The sequence below is a fragment of the Polyodon spathula genome, chromosome 1, assembly GCF_017654505.1.
Source record: "Polyodon spathula isolate WHYD16114869_AA chromosome 1, ASM1765450v1, whole genome shotgun sequence".
NCBI lineage: Eukaryota > Metazoa > Chordata > Actinopteri > Acipenseriformes > Polyodontidae > Polyodon > Polyodon spathula.
In genome coordinates, this window is record NC_054534.1 from 8,998,308 (window position 1) to 9,020,876 (window position 22,569).

The window sequence follows — 22,569 nt, forward strand, 5'->3', positions numbered from 1 at the left end:
GGTTTCTCCTCTAATCAGTACTTTCTGTTTTCTACATGTTAACCACTCCCTAATCCATGTACATGTGTTTCCTTGAATCCCTACTGTGTTCAGTTTGAGAATTAATCTTTTGTGCAGGACTTTGTCAAAAGCTTTCTGGAAATCTAAATAAACCATGTTATATGCTTTGCAATTATCCACTATCGATGTTGCATCCTCAAAAAAATCAAGCAAGTTAGTTAGACACGATCTCCCTTTCCTAAAACCATGTTGACTGTCTCCCAGGACCCTGTTACCATATAGGTAATTTTCCATTTTGGATCTTATTATAGTTTCCATAAGTTTGCATATAATAGAAGTCAGGCTTATTGGTCTGTAGTTACCTGGTTCAGTTTTGTTTCCCTTTTTGTGGATCGGTATTACATTTGCAATTTTCCAGTCTGTCGGTACCATCCCTGTGTCAAGAGACTGTTGCATGATCTTGGTTAGCGGTTTGTAAATAACTTCTTTCATTTCTTTGAGTACTATTGGGAGGATCTCATCCAGCCCAGGGGATTTGTTTATTTTAAGAGCTCCTAGTCCCTTTAACACTTCTGCCTCAGTTATGCTAAAGTTATTTAAAACTGGATAGGAACTGGATGACATGTGGGGCATGTTGTCCGTATCCTCCTTTGTAAAAACTTGTGAAAAGTAATCATTTAATATATTTGCTATTTTTTTTCTTCATCTACGATTTTGCCATTTGTATCTCTTAGACATTTAACCTCCTCTTTGAATGTTCTCTTGCTGTTGTAATATTGGAAAAACATTTTGGAATTGGTTTTAGCCCCCTTAGCAATGTTCATTTCTATTTCTCTCTTGGCCTTTCTAACTTCCTTTTTGACTTGCGTTTGCAGTTCCGTGTACTCTTTCTGTGTACTTTCTTTTTGGTCCCTTTTTAATGCTCTGTAAAGTGCCTTTTTTCGCTGAATATTTTTTTTTAATTGATCTATTAAACCATTTTGGCAATTTAGTTTTACATTTAGATTTGTCTACTTTAGGGATGTAATTGTTTTGCGCCTCTAGTACTACATTTTTGAAGAACAACCATCCTTTTTCTGTGGATGTTTTCTCTATTTGACTCCAATCTACTTCTGTTAGTCTCTGTTTCATACCTTCATAGTTTGCTTTTCTAAAATTGTAAACCTTAGCTTTAGTCATTACTTTGGGGGTTTTAAAAAATATTTCAAATGAGACCATGTTGTGGTCTGAGTTTGCTAGTGGTTCTATGACCTCCGTTTTAGTTATTCTATCTTCGTTATTTGAAAAGACTAAATCAAGGCATGCCTCCCCTCTAGTCGGTGCCTTGACAAATTGTGTTAGGAGGCAGTCATTTGTCATTTCCACCATTTCAGTTTCATCCGTCGTGCTACCCACCGGGTTTTCCCATTTTATATGGGGGAAGTTGAAATCCCCCATTAGTATGGCTTCTCCTTTGCTACACGTATTTCTAATGTCATTGTATAACAGATTATTTTGCTCACCGTCTGAATCTGGCGGTCTATAGCATGCGCCTACTATTATGCCCTTTGAATTTTTGTCCGCTATTCTGACCCATATTGATTCGGCTTTATTTTCTTTGTCCAGATTTAACACCTGGGCTTCAAGACTGTTTCTTATGTATAGCGCTACCCCTCCTCCTCTTCTGTCCTGCCTGTCTTTACTATACAGTGTATACCCACAAATATTATATTCGTCAACATCACTCTCTAAACCCATCACTAAACCCATAAACAGAACCTACCTAACTCCAGTTCACCTCCATGGAATATCTCCCAATAATTCCCCCCCTATGCCACTTACTTATTGAGCTCTCTTACCTGTGTTTTTTTTTGGAAATGTCAGAATTTAAGAATTTTAGTAGTCTATACATTCAATTACTCAAGATATTTTGAAATATCCATTTATCCCCAGCTCTGTAACTTTTTGGTGTAGATGCTGCGTTGGTGCCTGACCCAGACCGTGAGAGACTGATGGATTAGCTACTTAGCTAAAAAAAATGTATTTTGTTATTATGGAAGTCTGAAGCATCACCAGTTTTAAAGACATGTTTTAAATTACTATCTGAGATAACTCACATACAATCTTCAAAATAAACCAAACAAGGTTGGGAATGTATGGGACCCTTTATGGAATTGCATTTTAAGAGAGCAGATTGAATTTTAATTAGTATTAATTAGACTATACTTCCATGGATTTATACTTCTGTGTAGTCTTCCCTTTTTCTTTAATCTGAACTCAGCTCTCTTTACTTTAAATTATTGTTGCTGTATTAATTTTATTTTTTTAAATTTTATTTTATTTTCTCTTGAATACATGTACCATAAAAAAAAAATCTAGGCATTTTTGCGGGGCACTTAAAAAGGGGGAGGGACTAATACACCAGTGTGACGTATATGCCGGTGCGTCTAATATTAAAATTACTGTAGCAGTGGCACACTGGGATTACTACAGCCACGGTTATTATGGGTGACACAAACTTAACTGTCAACAACCCGATTATTTTTTTCAGTACCTACGGCATTCAGGTTGCTAGGTAGAAACACAAAACCACAGTTCTAATTAGAAGTTAATTTGTTACTCTCAATACCCTTAGTCATTTTTAATGTTAAATATAAGCTTTCAGACTCTTAACTGACCTCCTCTCGAACCAGACGTGTGTACATGGAGGAAAAACAAATACTGGTTAAAGTTACCGATCTTCGGAATATGAAAACGTCAGCAGCTATACTGCTTCACTGTTAACACAATAGCTGTCAATCTCTATGGATTTCGTTATTCCCACCCTCCCGAGCCACTGATTTCTCAACATTCAGACTGAAACCCGTCCCTGGGATCCGTAGCAAACAGAAAGAGGATTAAATTTATCCAGTCTTCCGTTCGTTGAATGAGACTGGACAAAGTAGGCCAGTCAGACAAAAAACAAATAAGCTACACAACAGGTTTCAAATAGCGCGTTGCTGAATTGGCCGAAATGCATGGTAATCACAATGCTGAAAAAACAGTGCGTGACTGGAGACGAAACAAAGACAAACAAATATGGCGAAATAAAAACGAGCTAATAAGAGGAGGAACGTGTTTATGGCCCGATGTGGAAAACATTTTGTTTGAATGGAATACAGTACTTCGAACAGCTTTGTAACTTGTTCTACATGTCAGTGCAGCACAGTGTACACTTGTAAAGTATGTGTATGGTTATGGTTCTGATTTAATGCAATTGTACTGCACCCTATGTGACAATAAGATGTTTTGTTTACTGATTACATGGTGCACTGTTTAGTTTATTGTGTTTTCCTTTTTTTAATTTATGCAAGCAGCACAGTTCAATACTTTCCTTTTAAATTAGAATTACTACAACACATTTATAAAAAGCCAATGCAGTTAGAACGATTGCCTAAGTATGGTTTTGGAAATAAATGTTTAGTAAATAAAAGAAAGTATGTTCTTGAACTAGTTTGGATACTTGATAAGCTGAAATAAAACAGGTTAATACAGATGTGATGTGGGATGTATAACTTGATTTTACACTCTTAATTATTACTTTTTAAATCCATTCAGTTACCATTTGTCAGTGGTTTACACTGTTACACTCCTGGAATTGACAGTACTGTAGTAGTGTTATATCTATATTTAGATGTGATTTTACATTGCATTTAAATTTAGAAATTTTGAAAAACTGAACAGTTTCTAGCAGTTTAACTAAAAATAAACACAGTAAATTTACTAATGGAATAAAATGCTGCAAACAAGGGTTATCTTGAAATTAAACCAGTGTATCTTTCTTTATCAGTGTTGAGCATGTAGGGAAAAAAAATTAATTGCAAAGAAAAGTATTTTAAACACAAAAAAGTTTTTTTTTTCCTAAAACTGAAGTCTCAAAAAGGGGATAGTGACTTTTGCGCTATACAACTATTTTTACGGTATATAAAAAAAATTATTTAAATTATTTTCAATTATTATTTCAAAACTAATAAAAATGTAAATTATATAAATATATTTTAAAAAATAATTAAAATATATAATAACTATTAACATGGGGGGGATGCAAGAGTGATTGATGAAAATTACAACCATTGAATAAGCTAACTGAATGTTGCCATAGTAACAGGTAAAATAGTTAACTGTAAGCCTAGTTGATTTATTCAAGTAGTAACTTAGCACCAGTTGTTCAAATCAATATTGTTAAAATAGTGTTCTTCAAGCTTTGTACAAATGTAACACCTCCCACAGATGTAATAACCACCTGCTCACATATAATATCTCCCACAAATGTTGCATCCATGCTATTGCCTGTGAATTATTCAGTACCTATTTATATATATTTAAATAACAGTTTAACTTATAATTAATAATATTCATTACTGCCCAATAATGACTGCCCAATGATTAAAGTATATACTATTCTAGTTAATTATGACAAATCTTTTTTTGTTTTTTTTTATAATAAATAATAACTGAAATTTGGCAAATGGGTATAACATTTTTGGTAGAGGATTACTACATTTGTGGGCAGCTACTACATTTGTTATATATAATACACACACAATCACACACTAAATACAATAATATGCAACACTGTGAACAAACTCTAAATTTTATTAATACTTAAATATGATTCAAGAAGTTTAATTAAACAATTTTTTGCTGCTGGACTTATTGTATGCATTATTTATATAAAACAAAAAAAGCATTTCTATAAACAATAGCTGTAAAAATAGACATTTGCTGTCAAAGACTTCTTCACTAATACTAACCTAAAATTAGTCTTTTCTTTGCCTTTTTCAGCACACAGAACATTTTGTTTTCAGTACTCTTCCTTTTCAGGTGTGCTGAGACTGCAATAAGTTTGCCTACCTGTCAACTGTAATTATAACAGGACCTATCTTTGAGTCAATACTCATAAATGGCTGCTGTGGTACTAGACAGGGTGCAGTGCCATCTGGAGGATAGCTAGCAGGGGAAAGCATCAGTGCTTTCTAGTGAAGGGATAAACAATGAGAAGGGCTGAACAGGTGAAATAACCCTCCGTTCTCAGCAATACTCAGCCTCAGCTTGATCCAACATTCGCAACAGTGGAAAAACAACATTTAGGCTTTATTTAACACCACTTATTTACAAAGAATATAAAATACCTTGGCCATGGCTCAATCGTTTGCATACTTGCAACCTCAAATATCAAGCATTGCTCCAAATGAAACAGACATTCTCAAGACAGATAAACCTTAAATTCGAGTCGCCCTCAAATCCAAGTGTTTATTTCAGTCAAAACAAAAGTGTGCTTCAAACTTAAATTATGGCTCCGACATCGATATTAGTGGTTTTTGAAAGCACTGCCAGTAAATAACTAATTAAACTAATGTGGTTTGGACATTACAAGCATCATCCTAATTAAATACTTGCCACACAGTTACAACAGTACAGTTTGTGTTATTTTTTGCTTGTTTCTTTTTAAAAGCTACTAACAGAATAGCTTTGTCATAAAAAAAGAAAAAAATCACAGGGTTAGATTTGAAGAAATACAGTAAAGGCAGCACATAAACTAATGCAAAACAAAGTAACCAGTGGGGCTGGCAATTAAACCACATACTGTACTTTAAGACAATTTAAAGCCAAGCATTACCTTTATAAAAACTATTTTCACATTAACTGAAATTATGCAATTACAAAATGGTATTTAAATTTGTCAAGTATTTAATACATTGCAAATGGTTTCCTAATCTATGCCTTTGCTGCCACAAGTAGATTTCCAGCCAATTTGGTATTATTAAGCATTATAACTAAATGAAGAGGGCACAGATTCCCACGCAGTGACCTACTGAGCTACTGATAATATCCAATGTTATCTTTTCATTAGACAGGCACAGGTTTATAAAAGCAATATCCAATTACAGTGCTGTACGATTTGTATAATAGCCTGACATTACCCAATAGTAAATGCTGCACATATGAGGAATATTAGGGTCACAACCCATTTGCTTGTCTCATATCTCCATTCCTAAGGCACTAATTAATTTCTCACTGTTGGCGCAGTATGTTCAGAGCAGTTTAATGCGATTCATTTTGCCTCTAACATGAAGGAAGGTTAAAGCACACCCTATACTATTTTTAACTTGCCATTTCTCTCACGTTATGTGCAGCATCTCACACCCCCCAACCACCAAGTGAGTGTGCCGTACCTGGAATTAAGATGTTCCCTTATAGCAGTTATTTATCTGTAATCGTCTCTCATTTCTGGACAGGTAGATCCATTAAGACATGTTTGTGTGTGGTTGGGAGGAGGGTGGCGATACGTCAAGACTGTTACCAGGCTACCAAAGATACTCATTGTTAAAATGAACACTTAGCTATGAATATTTGGTTATAACATGGTGTGCTCTGAGATGATAAAGTATCTGGCTTCTCGAATCAGCATAGAGCGGTGAACGTTGGTACTGGCACAAAACAAGCTAGGGGGAACATACTGACATACCAACAATGAAGAAGAAGAAAATAGCTTGAAAATGTCTGAAAAGGCTGTCAAAACAAATATTCAATAGTTTTACCATTTGAAAAACAGACTATGAACATTGTCTACATTCCATCTTTATGTTCCCCCTGGCTCTGTGCCAGTCAACAATTTAACAAAAGTGTTCATCATAAAGCTGAAGCATATGTGGATATAACGCTGCTGAGTTTTTGTCAGCTCTATATACAAAGCTGTACTTCTGCATACAAGTTGGCAGCAATAACAGCATCCTTACATTGTTGAAATCTGCCTTTGGGTTTCTGATCTGAATGTATCTGTTGACTTTGTTATCACCATCAACGTAATTTTTGCCTGAGAGATTATTATATATATATATTATTTTTTTTTTTTTTTTTTTTTTTTTCCGTTCATTAGTGGATCTCTGAAAAGACACCAGATTGTTCACTCTGGTTGATACAGCCCAGTCATTGGATATACATCACCATCTACACAAATACAAAACCTGAAAAGGCAGGTCACCATGATCTACATCCACAGTATTAAAATGTACGTTTAAAAAAAAAAAAAAAAAAAAAAAACACATCTTGAAAGACAGATGCCTCAGTATACAGTTCAGTAACTCTCCAATAACTACTATAGAGTTCCCTTAGCAAGCTTCAGCATGTAGCTTATACGGATGGGAATTTGTTTAAAACATATAAACTCCAAAGAAGTGGTTAAACATTGAATAATATGCTAGACGTATAATTGGTCAGGTGACAAATTTCACCAAACGCATATTTAATGTATTCATTTTAGCAATGTATTATCACATACAGACCATCACATATCCGACCGCTGTGGAGCCAGAGTAAGGACGGACATTATAAAAAGGAAGGGGTTTGGCAATTGCCTCCAAGTAGCTTTTCTAATTGGTGCAACAGAAAGACTGACACTGGGGCGGGTTTTATTTTAAGTCGATCAATCGCTTCATTGGTGCACTCTGCTTTGAGCATGGTATGGTATTAATTCCACGGTGTAAAAGTTACTGACAAGATGTTTGTTTTTCTGAAGTTTGATATATATATAAATATATGTATAGCATCTCTAAATAAGGGAACGAAGCAAAGCCACATTAGGAAGTATTTTGAGGAACCAGATGAGAAAACCATGGTATGTAAATGATTCTGAAAAAAAAAAAAATTGCCGTATCACAAGAACACGTTCAATGCTTCACCATTTGAAATGAAAACATTCCGCATTATGGTGGATGGAGTTACTGATGGCAGCAAAAAGCAAAACATCCGTAATAAAAAGAATGCTCCAGGTGGTGACTGACATTTATTTTGCCCTTACATCCCTGTAAAGATGTATAACATGCTTTTAAAAGGAAGTTTTTTCAATATTAATTCAGAGAACGTGTGTAAATAAATTGTGTAGGCTTTACTTTACCAGTGCACTTTTACACAAGTCGTTTATTTAAAAACAAACAAAAAAAAAAAAACCCACTATATATATATATATATATATATATATATATATATATATATATATATATATATATATATATACACACACACACACACACACATATACACACAAACATTTGAGTACAGTTGCTGAAAACTAGGATTTTTTCATAAATGACAATGCTTTGTATACGTTTCTGTAAATACTTGAAAATGAAAACACATGTTACAATATACAAAACAAAACATAAGGAGTATCAAAGCAATGTTCAGGAAAGTTGAAAATTGTCTCTAAACCTTGGATTCCTCAAAATATCCACCATTTGCCTTAATAACAGCCTCACAAACATGAGGCATTCGGTTAACAAGTTTCGGCAGGAAATCACCCGACATGTCTTCCCAGCTCTTCTGCAGCAATTCCCACAGATGTAGAGCACTTGTAGGTAGCTTTGCTTTGACTCTTCTGTCCAGTTCGTCCCACACAAGTTCTGTGGGATTGAGGTCTGAAGACTGGGCAGGCCAGGTCATTAGATTGAGTTGTCCTTCACTTTTCTTCTTCATCAGATAGTTCTTGCACAACTTTGAGGTGTGTTTCGGGTCATTATCATGCTGAAGAATGAAGGACTGCCCAACTAGCCGTAATCCTGATGGAATGGCATGCCTCTGAAGTATGCTATGATAGCCATGCTGGTTGAGCTTGCCATGGACTTGGTAAAAATCACCAACTCTGCCACCAGCAAGGCAACCCCAGACCATGACTCTGCCTCCTCCATGCTTGACAGTGGGAACCACACATGCAGAACTCATGCGCTCACCCTCTCTGCGTCTTACAAATACTCGGCAGTTGGACCCAAATTTTGACTCATCGGTCCATAAGACCGACTTCCACTGCTTAAACATCCAGTTTCTGTGTTTCTCTTATTCTGCACTCTTAATAATGGTTTCTTTGCAGCAATTCTTCCAGTTAGGCCAGCTTCACGCAATCTCCTCTGAACAGCTGATGTTGAAACATCTGTAATTCTAGTAGCATTTACTGCTGAGCTTGTATTTCAGGGGCAGGTAATCGCCGGGTTTCGCCGACTTGTGACTCGAATGAACTTATTCTCTGATTCTGAGGTCACCCTTGGCCTGCCTGACCTTGTTTGGTCCTCATGAGTGCCAGTTTCTTAAAATCATTTGATGGTCTTGGCCACAGCAGACACTTGCAAAGTTCTTGTAATTTGTCTTAAAGATTGACCTTCATTTCTTACAGTAACTACAGACACACATCACAAGTCTTTGCTTAACTGAGTGGATTTTGCCATTTTCTGCTCCCTTACATTCAGGAAAGACAAACTTGTGCCTATGCTACCTATATTTATAGTAATCATGGACCCTCACCTGTTAACAGTAATTGGTGACAAAAGGTTAATTAGGTAACATACTAGTTAACTCAAAAAACATCTAACAAAGACACTTTTCTACTTAGGCCAGTGTTCGAACACCATGTTATACACATTTCAGACTTTTAACTGACTTGGGCTTCAGACTGAAATCCCCTTGCTTTGGGTGACCATTTCATTGACATTGAGAAGATTTACATTTTCATTTAAAAATTACATTTTTGAATGCAATTCACTTATGATTATCAGCTTATATAAGTACATGTATCATATAATGAAATATTAAGTGTTTATAGACAAGTTTATGCAGTTAAAAGCATAGATAATCATGAAAAACCTGGTTTCAAGCAGGTGTACTCAAACTTTTGACTGGTATATATATATATATATATATATATATATATATATATATATATATATATATATATATATATATATATATATAGGAATCTGTGCATTTGATAGATTCTGTAACACCTGTAAGCTGTTTTTTTTTTTTTATTATTATTGGTTTGGCTTTGTTCTTTGATATAACAAACGCAAAAAAAAAGTTTAGTTTTTTTTTTTCGATTTTATTGATTGTTTAGTATTATATGCATTAGTGACAAACTATTATTGCATTTTTTCAAACAGAGTTTATACAAAACATATTTTCAATGTGTAAAGAAATTTGAACCTCATTTATTTCAAATTTGAGTATTCTCAAATAAAATGTTATATACAATGCAATTTACGTAATATATGAAACTGAATTTACTCTGCAAGATGTAGGCTGCATTAACCTTCTGTAATTAAAACTGGAGCACATTAAAAGATTTAATAGTCTACACTGCGGTTTAGCTGGATTTGTTTTTAATGGAGGTTTAATAGCTTTCTTTTTTCCAGTAATTAACAACAACATTTAAAAAACAAGACATTTCCTTTATTTAAAAAAAAAAAAAAGGTGCTACACTATGAAAATATGAATCCACTTGCCAAATAAAAAGCCAGGTAGCTCTACTGAGTATCTTCCTTACACTGGCTGCTGCATCTCTTATATGCCCAGATTCCAGTACTCCAGTCTAAAGAACACCCTAAACCAGCTTTGGATCTCCGTGATCTACACCCACCATTTATAAAATGTGGCAGACAGACAGCGCACAGATGGCCACTGGGTTATCCAGATTCAGAAACTTGTGGTTGCTCGATCAGTGCTTAACTCTGCAGAATTCTACAATTTAAAACACTAACATTGTAAACACCTGCAATATTCAAAGCAATATCATAAGCAATATTCAAAGCTCCATTAAGAAAGCATACCCACACTAAAAGGATGCCCTACAGGTCAAAACAAGATTACAAATGCGGCATTAAAATTCTGTATATAATTAATATCATCATCTTATTAAACCACTGTGAGCAGATGTATTCACACCATGTTCCGATCACTGAACCAGCTTCCTCAACTGGAAGCATGGAAATAATTGTATCACAGATGGAAAGGCGAGTATTTCTATCTCCCTCTTTTAATACCCATATTCACGCACGCCTCAATTGCCTGCTATTGCTTGTGGGTCATTCTTGTTTGTTATTACCTTAACCTTTCCTCAGCTCTATGCCTGCGGGTTTTGTCCAAGTATACCAGATGAAGGAGGACAGTCAATGAGACCAAATTAAAACTCACAACATGTATCCACACATGCAACCCCTTGTCTTGGACGCTGGCCTTTATTTCTGGGACAATTAGAATCTATCCAATTAATTGTGTTCCGGTGGTCTGGCGATAGTTTCGGAGTGGAGATTAAAATATCAAAACCCCACCACACCAGCCCTGTCAACCACTGGTGAAGAAACGCTGCTTCATCTATGTGGAGGGATTGGACTACAAATGGGAATGGCCTCTAATATGTAGACAGTACTTTTTTGGCTGTTTTCCAACATAACTATTTATTTGTTGTGTTTCTGTATAAAAATGCTCAAGAATGCAATTTTTCATTTCTCTTGTGACACATGCACGTAGTCACACACACATATTAAACAGTACATAAGCAAAACACTTACGTCGATGGTTAGAGAAGTATTCAATAAGGACAAGCCTTCCAGATCTGTAATCAAACTGGGAGAGAGCATTGCTGGCCTAGGTGCTGCAGCCATGGACACAGGTGCAACTGAGCAGAAACAAAAGAGCAGAAAACACACAAGCATTTCAAAGCATGTACAGTTGCAAATGCAATTAGTAGCAATAACAAGAAAATTACATTTGATAGGATATGGTTTTAACTTAATTGTTTTCTGTACTAAACTCCTTTTTGTGAAGGATTCTTTGTCTGATCAGTTTAAATAATAGATAAAGCTAGGTGAGTTTAAACATCTAGCTTTTTTATTATTTGTATAAAGTTTGGTGTAAGGAAATAACATTTAACTTTCAGGTGCTATAAAGTAAGAATGCTTTCAAAAATAGACATGTTAATAGTTTATATTAATCAGTTAACTAAATGCAAAGTGAGTGAACAGAAGAAAAATCTAAATCAAATCCATATTTGGTGTGACCACCCTTTGCCTTCAAAACAGCATCAATACTTCTAGGTACACTTGCACAAAGTCAGGGATTTTGTAGGCATATAGGGTCAGGTGTATGATTAAACAATTGTACCAAACAGGTGCTAATGATCATCAATTCAATATGTAGGTTGAAACACAATCATTAACTGAAACAGAAACAGCTGTGTAGGAGGAATAAAACTGGGTGAGGAACAGGCAAACCCAGCTAACAAGGTGAGGTTGCTGAAGACAGTTTACTGTCAAAAGTCATACACCATGGCAAGACTGAGCACAGCAACAAGACACAAGGTAGTTATACTGCATCAGCAAGGTCTTTCCAAGGCAGAAATTTCAAGGCAGACAGGGGTTTCCAGATGTGCTGTCCAAGCTGTTTTGAAGAAGCACAAAGAAAACCGTAGATGCAGTGGTCGGCCAAGGAAACTTACTGCAGCAGATGAAAGACACATCATGCTTACTTCCCTTCGCAATCGGAAGATGTCCAGCAGTGCCATCAGCTCAGAATTGGCAGAAAACAGTGGGACCCTGGTACACCCATCTACTGTCTGGAGATGTCTGGTCAGAAGTGGCCTTCATGGAAGACTTGTGGCCAAAAAGCCATATCGACGTGGAAACAAGGCCAAGCGACTCAATTATACACGAAAACACAGGAACTGGGGTGCAGAAAAATGGCAGCAGGTGCTCTGGACTGATGAGTCAAAATTTGAAATATATGGCTGTAGCAGAAGGCAGTTTGTTCGCCGAAGGGCTGGAGAGTGGTACACGAATGAGTGTCTGCAGGCAACAGTGAAGCATGGTGGAGGTTCCTTGCAAGTTTGGGGCTGCATTTCTGCAAATGGAGTTGGGGATTTGGTCAATTAATGGTCTCCTCAATGCTGAGAAGTACAGGCAGAAACTTATCCACCATGCAATACAATCAGGGAGGCATCTGATTGGACCCAAATTTATTATGCAGCATGACAACGACCCCAAACATACAGCGAAAGTCATTAAGAACTATCTTCAGCGTAAAGAAGAACAAGGAGTCCTGGAAGTGATGGTATGGCCCCCACAGAGCCCTGATCTCAACATCATCGAGCCTGTCTGGGATTACATGAAGAGGGAGAAGCAACTGAGGCTGCCTAATCCACAGAAGAACTGTGGTTAGTTCTCCAAGATGTTTGGGCCAACCTACCTGTCAAGTTCCTTCAAAAACTGTGTGCAAGTGTACCTAGAAGAATTGATGCTGTTTTGAATGCAAAGGGTGATCAAACCAAATATTGATTTGATGTAGATTTTTCTTCTGTTCACTCACTTTGCATTTAGTTAATTGATAAATATAAACTATTAACATGTCTATTTTTGAAAGCAGTCTTACTTTATAGCATTTTTTCACACCTGCCTAAAACTTTTTGTGCAAAAAGGAAAGTTTGACAGAAGTATGGAAAATAAATTATTCTGATACTCTCACTGGCTTGCAGTAAATGAACATCGTAAATAAGTTTTAGCACAATGGGATATGTGGTTTTCTAGACATCTCTCTACATCCCCAAATAAAACTTACAGTCATCCAGATCAAGCAATGAAACTTCCTGTTTTGTTGTCTTCTCTCGTGCCTCTCTAGTTTCTTCCTTCTGTAAACAAACACAAAACACATTCAGATGATATAAAGTATAGGATATGCAAAACTATTAGATATGATTTTTACTGTACACAAACACATTTAGATGATATAAATAGAACATGCAAAACTATTAGATATGATTTGCAATGTACACAAACACAATAAAAGCTATGACGAAGAGGTGACAGTCCTTCGGCCCATCAATACAGCTAGTCAGCCCTTAATTAACCTTACATTTCTTTATGTGACATCCAAGCAATGACCTACAACATGCAAAGCAGGCTCTGAAGAGAAGTAAATCCTATTACCACTGGTAATGATTCACCACAATTAGAAACGTGTTCGGCAAGTTCCTTCACTGTTGCCTTGGTAACACAAATCAGCCAGTGAAGCCTGGTTTTTGGTCTACATACCACTGCTGGCAAAAAGGTGTTCTTTATGCTGCAATAAGTAGCCTAAACTGTACCTGCTTTAATGAAGGTGGAAGACAGCCAAAACTATCACTATGGTTAACTTAATTTATACCTATGATGGTCTGGTTTTTTACACTTCAGTATTACAGTAAATATTGCCCACGACCTTACATGCACACACAGACACACACATATTAAAAACAAGGTGCACAGCCTATAAGTGGCTGACGGAAAATGGGTGTATATAAACAGACCCAAGAGCCAACATCAATAATTCACTTGACCAGCTTCATAACATACCATATTAAGACTAAATTTGTTAAATGCATCTAATGGAGGAACACCTAATTACACCGTGTAACAAATTTTTATTTTTTTTTCCCCTGGGTAGCAAGTGTTATTTCCTAATTGCTTATGCCTCAAAAGTATAGAAAATGTAGAAAATACTGTATTTACAGTATAATCGTAAATCTCGAAAAACTACTCACTTCTAAATCTTTTGTAGTCATTTTTGTATTACTTTAGTATAAATACATGTTAATTTGGATTCATATGTTGTTTTTTTCTGACTTTATGTGAACGAAAAGACACACATTTGCCCGTTTTCCCATAGGAAATAGTGATATTTTGAAATATCACTGTCCTGATCACAAAAGCAAAGTTTGTGGGGAATAATAGCCATTTTTTTTTTTTTTTACTTGAGGCATAAGCAATTAGGAAATAACACTTACTACCCAGGAACAAAAATTGTGTTACATAGTGTTATTAATGGAGTGCCTTAATGACCACAAATTGTAACTACTATATTCTTTACTGACGTATTAGTTTTGCCAACCATAGAAATACTTTTAAAAATCAGTTTTCTTACAAAGATAAATGTTGCATGTATAGATAGTAATTTTAGTATAGTCTAAATGTACATACAATGTCAATGATCATCAAGTATTTTCTACTTCAATGTTTGCTCCGTTTTTTTTTCTTCTTGCTCATCTAACCATTATGCCACAAGCAATTTAAATGAATGCTGCTTTCACAGATATTGCAAGCTATCACAAACCTTCTCATAAGGATACCTTGTAACTGCAGAAACTATAACATGCACTTTCATTTGTGATGGCTGAGTGCAGCACTATGTTTCAGAGCTTCGGTAGAAAAGCATTTTAACTTATGAATGCTTTTATCTTACGCGCCCTGCTCTCATAACCATTTTTTACAGGAACCATAAAATTCTACTCTGTAGCTACAGACAAAGAATACTTCACAAAAAAGGAGCTTAATATAGAAAACAAACAATGAAGTTAAAACCATATCCTATCAAATATTCCCCAATCGACAATTCATCTTGGTAATAGAGATGGAACCTGGATAAATGCATATAGGGCTTGAAGCGTGAGATTGAAGATTTCTCTGGCTCAATGCATAATTCATGACCTCGACCAGCAAGCTGTGTAAAATGAGAATTTCACACCGCAGCATGAGCAATGGAGCTGCAGAGAAGAGGCAAATGAAATCGCATTTTACTGGGAGCATTTTATTTCTTAGCCTCCCTATTTTTAAACAAAACCATCATTGCCAAACCAAAGGCACTGACAGATCTCCCACTGTTCCCTTTGTGTTAGTCCTTGAAAAGAGATTGGGTGGAAAGAGACCATTTATTTCAGCATTCTTTTGGGGGTGGGGGCATAAGAGTCTAAACAGTTCACTGATCATGTTAGATATGTATATAAGCGATATATAGATATGTATATAAAACACACTGCTGACTGGTTTTATGGGAGCTCATTATTTATGGAGCTTCTGCACCTGTGTGATCCACCCCCTATTCCCCCTTCTCATAAAACAGATTCCATGCAGGGAAATGGGGGTGGGGAAGGGTGCAAGCAGAGCAGTAATGCTATCAACCCCTTTATATAATAAATAAATGAATAAATAAATAAATCTCCCACTAGCCCAGAACTATTCACAGAAAAGCAACCATTGATTCCAAAGGGTGTTTTTTTTTTGTTTAATTAACATGCAAGGGTGCCTGTTATTCACATAATATAAATCGAACTGTGTGAAAAAAACATAAGCCCATTTATTTATTTATTTGTTGCTCTTTTAGATCTGTATTATACTTGCAATGCATTTGCGAACTGATGAGGAAGCGCATAAAAAAAACTGAAAAAAAAAAATCGACAAAACACAGGCAGAGCCTTGCCATTTGTTATACGGACATATGAACCAATTATGTTTACAGTTTAACATAAAAAGTGGTTTTGTTATGAAAGCTCTTGACATTTTCGTTGCAGTTGTTTGCTCTCCACCCACCACATAACTTCATTATGCTGAGTATTATAACTAAAGGTACAATAATAATGTTAAATTGTTCAAATAATTCCTTTAGGTTTATCCCATGGTACCTCTTGGTAACAATTTCCGGTATATAAATACCTCTAAATCAGGGGTCTCCAACCCTGGTCCTGGAGAGCTACTGTGGCTGCTGGTTTTTGTTTCACCAAATCTCTCAGTTACTTAACTGAACCAATTATTTGCTTAATTAGTCAAGATTAACAGGTGTTCCAGATCTTTAGCCACTGATGATGTAAAGACACCTATAAAACCTGCTGGATAGGGGCTCTCCAGGACCAGGGTTGGAGAGCCCTGCTCTAAATGGTAGATCATTAAAAAAAAAAAGTTTAAAAAAAGTTTCCTTTTTTAAAAATAATTTTTTGTAAATGTTTTGATCTAATAAAAACAATATGTGTTTTGTAAGGATGAAAATGTAGTAGTTTCTTCTGACAATGGTCTGGAAAAAAACAATACATTATTATTATTATTGGCACTTTAAAAGACAGTGGTAAAAATGGTCATATAATGCTTGGCTATGAGGTGAAATCTGTGACAAAAACAACTTACTGTAAATGATTGAAGATTAAAATTGATTACAATCCGAAACAATATAATAAACAAACAGACAGACAAAAAGATCAAAGAAACCGTTTTGAAGCTAAAACCTATAAACTGTAATTTTACAAAAGTCACATTTTCTGATTCAACAGTGTTGTGATATCTACAGCAAACTTGCACTGTTGCATACAAAAAACACATGACTATAACATGTGCCATTCAAAAAAAATCCAGAACCATATATTTGTGCATTTCTTATAGGGAAGACAGGGGAATGTTGTATTCCAACTGCGGAAAGACTGCAAATTCACTGGAATTATTTCTTTAAAAGTATCACCACACATGATGTTTATTACACTGTAGCGAACAGCAGTAGTAGTATTATTACTAGTACTACTAATAATACTACTATTATTAATAATAATAATAATAATAATAATAATAATAATAATAATAATAATAATGTCTCTGATAATAGCAGAGAAAACTGCAATTTCAGATTATGGTATTTTATTAATAATCAGCGCTGACTCCGATTCTGATCCAATGATTGGTGCATCCCTGACTGCAACACTCACAATCTTATCAAAAGTGACCTCTGGGTCAAATTAGACCTGAACAGAATAATATGACCTTAAAATAAGGATCCGATATGGGAAGGCTACCTTTTACCTGAGTCAACATGTTAATGGGGATAATCACTACACCACATGCACAAATCTGTGCTCAGTTTGTCATGCAGAAAATAGTAATATGTAATGATGGAACTTTTAATTAGAATTAGAGACAGTATTTTCAGTATATATAACAAATAAAAAGTGTAAAATAAAAGCATTTGGGTTGATCACTGTCCTTTTGCTAATTGAACAGGTTGAAATCATAAACTGTTTTAGAAGCTGCTAGGAGCCTTTTTTCTTTTACACAGGATCTTCTGAATTACTCGATTTCTCACCTTTGGCTTTGGTTTTTGTTTCTTTTGGTCTGTGCCCGAGTCGGAGTCTGTTTCAGGTTCTGACCCAGATTCAGAACTGGAAGAACTCTTCTCTGAAGAGCTCTCTTCTGACTCAGATGAAACGGAGTCTGTTTTAGTTTTTGATCCTCTTTTGGTCGTTTCGTCATTTTCAGATTCGTTCTTACCGCTGCAAAAAATGGTACAGGTTGTTTTTAGAAACAGCTTTAAAATTACCAACATGTAATAAAACATAAATGATACATTCAATCATTAAGCGCTCGTATAACTCCTGGAGAATATGAAAAAACCACTAGAGAGTAGCTTAACTATTTACTATTCAGCATTTCAAGTTGGGGCTGCAGATTAAGTCTGGGTCTTCTACAGCAAGTACAATTACACATACAGTATCTTAACCTACAGAACAAGATAGTTCACTAAGCACCAGTTACCATTTTAAAGGCAGCACAACAGATCCAGAAACTTAAGTAGACAAACTTTCTGGGGGATGATAAATCCTGGCACTGGTAGGAGTCAAGCACAATGCACACCTTAATGATTTTGTAAATGGGGTTAAGATGCATTCCAGCAGAAAGATTAATATTACCATTAAATGATCCTTCATGCTAATCACTCTCTTAATTGCCCTACAGCAAATAGTATGGTACTTAAATGCACAAGTTTTCAGAACATTAAAGAATCTTCTCTTTTTTGTTGGTAAAGTTAATTTAATATTCCATTATCACTTCCTTTTCATTTCAATTCTGCCACATAATGAATGTTTACCCTGCTGCTTGGAATTTCAGATGTTAATTTAATGAAGAGAATTTGATTGTAACTGGCTTTTTAACTTTGCAGTGATGAAAAGCCAGTATTAATTTAGACTACAGATTTCATTTGTTCCAAACAGGAAAAACAATATAAATCACTTTTAAAATCATTAAATCCTGACTTAAATTAATAAAGTCATAATTAGGGCATTATGCTGTGTTTGTTATGGAAGTGGCAGGGCGAGCTGCTTTAATTACTGTCTGTAATAAAAGGAGCAGAGTGCGTGCTGCGTCCCAATCAGCATAGTCAGCCACGACTGAGCTGAGGCTGCAAACCTCCCAACAGAGCCAACAGCTGCAGCCTGCACACCACAGAACCAGCACCACTGGCCACTAGCAGGCAGCAAGAGAGGAGAAGGAGCCGACGCCAGCCCAATCAGCGCCAGCACTTAGCATGCTAATTATTAAAAATATGATGGTAATATCCTGGCACATGATAACAGAGGCTGATAATGGCTAATCTAAAGCCATTACAAAACGCAAATTTGTAGAAATTACCTTATGAATATTGCCTCTACTACGCTTCAAAAGGGAGTTTAATCAGATTGCCTGCATTGCTGCTTGATAAATCAGGTATCAGTGGGTGACCGCATCAATGAGGGTTGATAAGACGCAGATAACAGATGGAAATAAAGATGATTGATTCCATGTCAGATTGGTCACGTCTTCCGATTTAAGAAAAATACTGTATCTATGCCCTCACTAAAGTGGAAACTCTAAAATTTTACATATTTACAGTGTTCTGGCAACGACGGAGCTGAAGGTTATACTTTGTTATTCAAAAATATTATTCATATATAAAATAGTACAATTCTTGTTTAGCTAGATAGATAGATAGATAGATAGATAGATAGATAGATAGATAGATAGATAGATAGATAGATAGATAGATAGTTTTCCCTCACTGAATCAATCATGCACAAATATGAATCAGAGAGCATGGATCTGGTTGCACCCCCACTATGGAGGTGGGCAAGGCTATTGTTGACATTATTTTGTTAGTAATAGCCCAGTTTATTTATAACCCTGGGCATGTGGACACTACAAAAACAATGCACAGCACAATAAGCAGTTATAATGCAACACATATCAGAGCCCTGGCCAGCCCTATCGTGCATCTGAAGTGTCAGATTAAAACAGGCCTCTGAAAGTACCTTTTCTTGTTCTCTTTTCTGGGATTTTTTTTCTTGAGATTCTTTTTCTTGCTGCCGGATTCGGATTGGCTGGAGCGGCTCTCGTTGCCGGAGGAGCTGCTGCTGCTGCTGCTGGAGGAGGAGCTGTCACTGCTGCTCTTCTTCCTCCCATTCTCCTCGTCATCACTGCCACTCTCGCTGTCACTGCCAGACTCCTCTACAAACCACAGCACAGCACAACACCACGTTCAGCTCAAACTCCACGTCAATGGAAAAAATCAACAAACAAAGCGGACGATCCTCAAAAACACATGTTAATGCTGTAATGCCCATTTCTGCATCACCGATGACACAATGCTTTGACACCTTGGTACATCATTTACTTTTAAAATGCAGCCTCACAAGCCAGAATTTTTCACATGCAGTACATCATGTGTCACCGGAGAGAAAAAATAAAATTGTTTTGTACAAGAAATGGAATCTTGTTACACAAATAAATCACCTTTTCTCATTTAAAAAAAATGTATAGAGCACATTTCCTTTGAACTCGTTGAATCTATGCAGCACATGGATTATGATTCTGGAACCTTGACAGTATGCACAGTGAAGTGCAACACAGATACACTAACACCTGCACACACAATCCTGCATTACAAAAAAATAACCAAAAAGCAATTCCTACCGCTGCTACTGCTCTCATTGCCACTGCCCGATGCTTCCTCCTCCCCAGACCCTGAATAAAATGCATCATCTGGCTTCGCTGCCTTCACTTTACCTGCTAGAGTAGTCGACTCTGTGAACTACACAAAACAAAAAAAAAAACACAAAAAAGTTAGTTACTATCTATACAGTTACATAAAAATCCCCTTTTCCACTGCTACTCTTAACATAAGCCCACTGCCCAGCAGGGGTGGGTATTGGGACTGAGGATCTGTATTGCAATACTGAAGACAACATTGTGATGTGTTGCGATACATATTGGAATTCAACGCAGAATGATGCTGATGTTGATTTTTTGCAACCAAAATAAATCTACATATATAAACCGTGTATTTTGTCATTTTCATGGAGTTTAAAGTAGAAGAATGTAATATGACAAATTCAACTCTCATATGAAATGCACAGTACCTAATTTTTGTTGGATCCTCTGAAGTACGCGCATGTGCTCCCAGTTTAAAAAACAGAAAAACAGTGCTGCATTGAGAGCTATTTAAAATTCTCCAAAAACACTGATTTTAAATGTAATTTTTTTATTTTTATCATTAACAACATCTTTATTTTGATTTTATATTAAACATGTGCATCCTATGACTGTGGCCATAAACACAGGTTTAAAGCTGCTTTATTATGGATCGGCCAGCGCAGAGACCCAGGGTCTGGAATGAACGACGTGAACTTGCTTTTAATATTTAATATATATTACAAAAGCATAAGTGGTACACATTTATTAAAAAAATAAAATAATACCACTAAGTACTGTTATAAACTATTTATTTATGTATCTGCTTTGTTTGTTTCTTTCTCACAACTTACAGTACCAGAACCGCAGTTTTTTTTTTTTTTTTTTTTTTTTTTTATCTGATGAGATCAAATGCAGTAGGTCCAGAAAAAAAAAGATATTCCGAATACAGTGTAAAATTACATTGTCCAGAACTGTCGGCAGATTGCACTGATACAGTTCTTAAATTGCTGGGAAATAAAAAATAATTGAGTGTGTAATTCGTAATTTTATTGGATGCAGAGCTCCAGAAAAAAGGGGACGGGGCTGGGGCTGGGGGGAAGATGTGATATACTATATTATGACCACATGCATGATAAAAATAGCCAAAAAATAATCAAACCACCAAGACAACATTTACCTGCTAGATACTTTCAAAACAAGCCAAATGTGGCCGGAAAACCGCAGCAATGATCTAGGGGGAGTAGCCTACAAGTCAACATGCGAGGTGCATGCATTACCTATGAAATGTTACCTCAAGTTCAATGTAAAAATAAAGTGTGAATTTGTATAATTTGTTTTAGAAAAATCAATATATCAATTGCCATTCCGTTAATAAGTAAGACTAAAAAACTGTATGCAAGGTTGGTGGTACACAATATTTGACTTCAGCCTTGCATAAACAACATACCGCAATGTTTGATGCTATACAGCCATCCTTTTAGATTGTTTATTGATAAATTATTCCACACATGTGACTTTGCAGAATTTATGCAGCTCAAAATCTCCGTCTGCTTCCGTCATATTTTCTTTTGTGTTAGCACTGCTCGCATTACGATATCTCACAGGAAGTGATTATCTCGCAAAATAGCCAACATTTTCCAGTAGACGTTTCTCTGAATCAGTTTAATCAAAAATACTGGTATTGTTGTTGAAATTCCAGTCAGTATCAGTATTATCACACACCCCTACTGTCCAGTCTACCCAACCAATACTCTAGCAAAAGAAATCTGTAACCAAACTAAGCACTTATATAAACATTTTAAGGTGTCACATATTTCCTTACACTTATGAAACAGAAAATGCAGGACTGTTGGATTGCAGTATATCGTCACATGCTGTGCCTTATCCATCAGATGCCGAGTGCTGAAATTCAGTAATGGCGCAGAATAAGCCATCAGGAAAGCAAAGACTCAATAAAAAGAAAGGCTGACAGGGGACAGTGTTGAAGCATGTATGAAATGAGTATTAACGTCACAGAGTGACACAGTGCTGTCCCTTTTTCTCAGTAGCACCCCCGATGGGCACTTTTACTGCATCAATGTGTTTCTTGTGGCTTATCCTGTGCACTACCAACATTCAGCGTTACAGGTTAGCAATATAAGCAACAGCATGTGTGGAATTACGCCAAGCCGACAGACTTCATCATATATGCAAATACTTGAGTGTGTATTCCTGAAAA

At 36.0% G+C, this 22,569-nt stretch overlaps 1 protein-coding gene across 4 annotated transcripts in view; it reads right to left on the reverse strand.

The window, feature by feature from the left end:
* Positions 1 to 22,569, reverse strand: part of LOC121313616 (AP-3 complex subunit beta-1-like) — a 113,588-nt gene that overhangs the window by 45,543 nt on the left and 45,476 nt on the right. For all 4 annotated transcript variants that reach the window (XM_041246350.1, XM_041246365.1, XM_041246357.1 and 1 more), the window contains 5 exons: positions 20,352 to 20,469; positions 19,691 to 19,886; positions 17,710 to 17,896; positions 13,396 to 13,465; positions 11,355 to 11,461 (listed from right to left, as the gene is read on the reverse strand). In XM_041246350.1, the coding sequence (XP_041102284.1) occupies positions 11,355 to 11,461; positions 13,396 to 13,465; positions 17,710 to 17,896; positions 19,691 to 19,886; positions 20,352 to 20,469 (678 nt within the window). The remainder of the gene's footprint in view (positions 1 to 11,354; positions 11,462 to 13,395; positions 13,466 to 17,709; positions 17,897 to 19,690; positions 19,887 to 20,351; positions 20,470 to 22,569) is intronic.